We start from the raw sequence: 6,633 nt of genomic DNA, 5'->3' as shown, positions 1-6,633 counted from the left end.
GGGGCTTTAGTACTTAAAATCCCTGACACACACACACACACACTCACACACACACTCACACACACGCTCACACACACACATGCTCACACACACATTCACACGCACACACATTCCATAATGATTGTAGGCATGCTTATAGACTGTAGTTAATCCACACACTTGTTGGAAATATTCTTATTCAAATGTTTTTTAATGCAAATTCAGCCATATGGGGCATTAACATTATGGCATGGAAGAATAAGGCTCAATGTACACTCTGGTATCTGTGAATAAATTGCTAGAAGAAAGACACAGAGAGAGAAAGCTGCCCGTGCCCTGGGGAAATGCTCTCTCCAACATGGGGTGGACTCCCATCCTCCCTTGCTCACTTGCCTCCTTGTGGCCTTGTGAAGACCTCACCGACAACTGAATTGTATTTCGATATCTTTCAATAAAAGCTCAATTCTGTTGTCATTTTCTCATTTACAAACAGGGTGATGAATAAAGAACAGTCCCCCAAAAGTTGATTGTGGCTAGGCTGACAGCTTGGAAACTTTATTGTTTTCTCCACGGAGGCGGAGAACAAGCCAGAAGCACAGGCCGAGGGCGGTAGTCTGCATATTGGAATCTGCCCATGTAGTCCTTGCTAAGAGCCTTTGTCTGTGTAACGATTTATTACATTTTCTCTCCAGGCCCTCTGTGTGTGTGAGATATGGGTGCCAATACGTACGAGTGGCCGACAATTGCGATCTGTTTTGTGAAGTGACTTTTGGTCAATTTGTCATTCATCCTCTTCTCTCTCGCTCTCTCTCCCTCCCATTCCCTTTTTTACCCTTTTACCCTCTCCTCTTATTCATATTCCTCCTTCTCTCCTCTTTTCTTCTCTTCTCTTCTCTTCTCTTCTCTTCTCTTCTCTTCTCTTCTCTTCTCCTCTCCTCTCCTCTTCTCTTCTCTCCTCTTCTCTTCTCTTCTCTCTCTCTGCCCCCCCTCTCTCTCTCCCTCTCTCCCTCTTTCCCTCCCTTCCCTCTTCCTCCTCTCCCTCCCTCCCTCCTCTCTCTCTGCTACAGAATGTGGAGCTGCCCGACTCGTTCTCAGTGGAGCTGAAGTCTCTGCTGGACGGTCTGCTTCAGAGGGACGTGGCCAAGAGGCTGGGCTGCCAAGGCAGAGGGTGAGCACCTAACCGCACCGCACCGCACCGCACCGCACCGCACCGCACCGCACCTCACCGCACCGCACCATGTATATTATACACCTTTTTATCTTTCACTCCATTCTTATCTGCCCATCCTTACCTAACACAAGGTAAAGGGCCAGCACAGCATAACACAGGGGTCCCCAGCCTTTTTGGGTCTGAGGGCTAACCGAGTACTACTGAGGGCTACCCGAGGGCTACTTGTTAATTCAAAATCCTCTACCGATATCTTGACATCTTTCTCAAGTCACACTATGATTGAATGATAGTTTGCTTATAGGTTATGAAGAAATGATATCATATTTAGATAAAGAAAAGCATTAACTCTGACTTAAGTCTTGTAGTCCTCACTATCTATTAACATCCTTGGTGGGCACCTCAGAAGTTTGCGGGCACCACGTTGGTGACGCCTGGTATAACATCACACTGCACTGTAGGGCCTACCTTGCACCCCTGTCTGTGTCTTTACCTTCCACTTGGTAAGACAGTGGGCATGGTACCTCTGCCATACGTACTGTCCGACCATCATGCCTACTATGTATCTGCACCTGTTTTTACCTGTCTTTTACACCTACTAACTAGCACTCCATTCGCGTCTACACATAGTTACTATAGGCTACACACTCATACTGCACTCACACATACTGTACAGTCAAAGCTGCCCGTCACAATGTGCACATTTACTGTACATACTTTGATGTTCTCACGCCCACTTTTTTTCTTTGAGCCCATCTTTTGAACACTTTCCATTGACAGTCTTTGTCTCTCTCTCTCTCTCACACACACACACACACACACACACACACACACACACACACACACACACACACACACACACACACACACACACACACACATGCGCATGAGAAAACTCAAGCAAACATGGACAGACAGACAGACACTTCACACTCTCTCACACACTTTCCATTGACAGTCTTTGCCACACACACACACACACACACACACACACACACACACACACACACACACACACACACACACACACACACACACACACACACACACACACACACACACACACACACACACACACACACACACACACACACACTTTCCTCTCTGGCGCTCTGTACCGTGCCCTGTGTCCACAATGTGTTGCTTTGTCACATGTGGCTTGTAGGTCGCTCTGAGTCACATGACCTCCCTTAGCACAACATCTCATTGCGGCGGCAACAGGAAAACACAATAGATGACTTGCTACCAGTGTGTGTGTGTCAGAGAGAGAGACAGACAGACAGACAGACAGAGACAGACACGGGGCCACAGACACTGACAGGCAGAGAAGCAGAAAGTCAGACAATGAGATAGACAGACACTGAGAGAGAGAGAGAGAGAGAGAGAGAGAGAGACCGACACTAATAAAGACACAGACACTGAGAAAGACAGACAGACACTGAGAAAGACAGACAGACACTGAGAAAGACAGACAGACACTGAGAAAGAGAGATAGAGAGAGAGAGAGGCCGACACTGAGAAAGACAGACAGACAGACACTGAGAAAGACAGACAGACAGACAGAGAGAGACACAGAAAGAAACAGAGAGACACAGAAAGAAACAGAGAGACACAGACACACAGAGAAACCGAGAGACAGCAAGAGACAGAGATGGCAAGAGACAGACACAGTGAGGCAGTTCGGTTCAGGTTAAGGGGGTTTTATGTTCTGCATAGCAACCAGGCCAGTCTGGCTGAGGGCCCCAAGGGAAGCCCCCCCAGACACCATCATCACACACACACACACACACACACACACACACACACACACACACACACACACACACACACACACACACACACACACACACACACACACACACACACACACACACACACACACACACACACACACACACACCACAATATCAAACATCTCCGCCAGCCAACCACTACTGCCATCCTGCTTCTGACTCTGGTTTCCTTTCTTGGTCTGTCCGTTTGTCTCTCTCTCTCTCACACACTTATTCTCTCTCTCTCTCTCTCTCTCTCTCTCTCTCTCTCTCTCTCTCTCTCTCTCTCTCTCTCTCTCTCTCTCTCTCTCTCTCTCTCTCTCTCTCTCTCTCTCTCTCTCTCTCTCTCTCCATCTGTCTTATTCTTAGTAGTGCATTTCCTCCCACAGCTTGCCTTTTTCTCTTTGTCTCACGTAGTCGCGTTCACATGCACACACACACAGACACACACAGACACACACGCAGACACACACGCAGACACACACGCAGACACACACGCAGACACACACGCAGACACACACGCAGACACACACGCAGACACACACGCAGACACACACGCAGACACACACACACACACACACAGACACACACAAACAGAGACACACACAAACAGAGACACACACAAACAGAGACACTCACAAACAGACACAGAGACACACACAAACAGAGACACACACAAACAGAGACACACACAAACAGAGGCACACACAAACAGAGGCACACACAAACAGAGGCACACACAAACAGAGGCACACACAAACAGAGGCACACACAAACAGAGGCACACACAAACAGAGGCACACACAAACACAGACACACAGGCACACGCACAGACACACAGGCACACGCACAGACAGACAGGCACACGCACAGACACACAGGCACACGCACAGACACACAGGCACACGCACAGACACACAGGCACACGCACACACACACACACACACGCACAGACACACAGGCACAGGCACAGACACACACACACACAGACACAGACACACAGGCACAGGCACAGACACACACACACACACACACAGACACACAGACACACAGACACACACACACACAGACACACACACAGACACACAGGTGCAGAGGGTGGTCAGGCATTCATTTGCCTGTCTGTGTTTGTGTGTGTGTGTCACTGTGTGCACGCTGCGTGTGTCTGTGACTGTGTGTGTGTGTCTGACTTGTGTGCACATGTATGTGTGAGCAAGAGAGTGGGTGTGCGTCTGTGTGAGGATTTCTACGAGAGGCAGACAGTGTTTATGACTGAATAGGATTCATGTTACTCCAAGAGACGAGAATCCATATTGAGAATACTAGAATATTAGGGTTGGGAGAGTGAATGGGGATGTTTAGCATTAGATGTGGAGACAGCAGGACATGGAGATGGGCCTGCAAAGGGAGAATGACTTCAGACACACACACACACACACACACACACACACACACACACACACACACACACACACACACACACACACACACACACACACACACACACACACACACAAAGGCCTGCGAATGCAGTGTGATGCTTCTTCACACACGCTGACCCCTGGTGGCCACAATTGGAATTACACTTCACTGTCAATCCATCAAATACACAGAACGACACTCATCCCTTTCTTCTCTCTTTGTCTATCCATCACACACACAGGGCCTCGGAGGTGAAGGAGCACCTGTTCTTCAAAGACATCGACTGGCAGCAAGTGTACCTGCAGAAGGTGAGCTTACTACATATACACAGAAAAACAAATCACATACAGGCCTGGTTGCTTCCACAAGCATCTACTCTACAGCACAATCAGAGGTGTGTCTGTGTGTCTCTGTGTGTGTGCCCATCTAATTGTTTTTTTGTTGGTTTTTTTGTGATTATCTTTTTATTATATATTTTAAGAGATATCAAAAAGGTGCCTCGTAGATAGAGTACAGCATAAGAATACAATACAATACACACTTAATTTTTGCTGGCAGCAAACTCAAGGAGACAAAGTCTTCATAGAAGGTCTTTAAGGGCAGCAGCTACGCTTGTCCAAGTGTTTACAGTGGTTTCCTTTGCCTTATTAATCTTTGCAGTTGTACCTTTCAAACATGCTACATAATGAAAAGAGACCATCAAAACTTATCTAAGATGTGTGCAGTGTTCACGCTAGAATTCTCACTGGCCGTGGCCGGCTGTATTGCAGAATACCGGACATTTGAAATATCTAACGGACCTTCCCTCAAATAGCCAAAAACACACTCCCTAATGAGTCAAAGTGTAGTAGATTGGTCTTTTCTGTCAGCAAAACTTAAATTTCACTAACATTTCGCCAGTTGGCTGGTGTTAATTTAGAGCCCTGCTTATGCGCACGGGCCGGGGAGTAAACGCACGCTTTCTTTCACACACTCGAGAGCTCCCTAAAGATCCCTAAATTATCAACTCAAACAGTGTGTTTTATCAGCAAACCCGAAGAGGATTTCCCTACTCAAATTGGGTGACGAGGCGATGCCTGTAATAGTGCAGTAGCCTAATGGTATCGACGCTACTGACATTTGAACTGTATTGCGTTGTGTTTCTTTTTGCACTCTCGAAAGTAATGGAATTGACGTTCTATATGGGCTACTCGTTTTGGTCGGTGATGAAAATAATAAAGCCATGCATGCACTTTCACTGGGACTTCTCGCAAGTCCATCGTTCTCTGGAATGTTTAACTTGACCCTCTGTAGCCTACTTGGAGATCCACCACCATTTTTCAGCAGAGGTAAAAGTGATTCGATACTGCGATGCTGCGCATGTCATTGAGTCCCAAACCGTTAGACTTGACTTCGCAACTGGGCATGAAGGTTTTGCAAATGCAATGCCCTTTGTTTTGTTCACTGATATAATGGTAAAAATAGCCTACAAAGAAACAGAATCGTTCCTCGACAGCACAGCAGCCAGCGTGAGTCAAGCATAACGTGATTGGGGACAACGATGGTGGGGAGGGACGAGAGCGCAAGCAATATTGCGTGCTGTTCATGACAAGTTCATTTACATAGGCTATTCACAAATATTTTCAGCTTTGTTCAGTTTCATATTAGGCCTACTGGTGTCTTGTAACTTTAAGTAGGCCTATTTAAAATGAGCTAATATTATTTACTGAGTAATTGCTGTCATTTTTGTCGGACATTTTTGTCCGGCCACATTTTATTTTGCCGGCCATTCATGCATGCAAACGGCCAATGTCCGGCCACAGCCGGCTAACGTGAACCCTGGATGTGTGTCTGGGTATATCCATGGCTGTAGTATAGTCTTCTTGGCAGCACATCCAACACCCTTTTTTTCGCACCGAGAGAATATTTGTTTTTGATCAATTGTATTTGTTCATCCCTCGCTTCTCCTCTTTCTCCCTCTCCTCCTTTTCTTTTCTGTCTTCCTTCCTCTGTCCATCTCTTCTTCTTCGTCCTCTTCTCTATTTGTCCTCCTCTTCCTCACTCTCATAATCATCCTTCCACTCCTCTCCTCATCACCTCTGTCCTCTTTGCTTCTTTCTCCTCCTCCTCTCCTCTCCATATACTTCCACTCTTCCTCTCTTCTTCTCTCCTCCTCTCCTCTCCATATACTTCCACTCTTCCTCTCTTCTTTCTCCTCCTCCTCCTCGTCCTCCTCCTCATAACCATCCTCCTGCTCCTCTCCTCCTCATCACCTCTGTCTTCCTCTCCACCACTTCCTCTCTTCTTTCTCTC

At 46.9% G+C, this 6,633-nt stretch overlaps 1 protein-coding gene across 1 annotated transcript in view; it reads left to right on the top strand.

The window, feature by feature from the left end:
- The window catches only part of grk3 (G protein-coupled receptor kinase 3), a 110,202-nt gene that overhangs the window by 91,620 nt on the left and 11,949 nt on the right, over window positions 1–6,633 (top strand). The window contains exons 15-16 of the mRNA XM_063209825.1: window positions 1,047–1,147; window positions 4,583–4,649. Of these exons, the coding sequence (XP_063065895.1) occupies window positions 1,047–1,147; window positions 4,583–4,649 (168 nt within the window). The remainder of the gene's footprint in view (window positions 1–1,046; window positions 1,148–4,582; window positions 4,650–6,633) is intronic.

Source organism: Engraulis encrasicolus, chromosome 11 (genome assembly GCF_034702125.1).
Source record: "Engraulis encrasicolus isolate BLACKSEA-1 chromosome 11, IST_EnEncr_1.0, whole genome shotgun sequence".
Lineage (NCBI taxonomy): Eukaryota > Metazoa > Chordata > Actinopteri > Clupeiformes > Engraulidae > Engraulis > Engraulis encrasicolus.
Note: the sequence above shows the minus strand (reverse complement) of the source record. Positions and strands in the feature narration are given on the sequence as shown.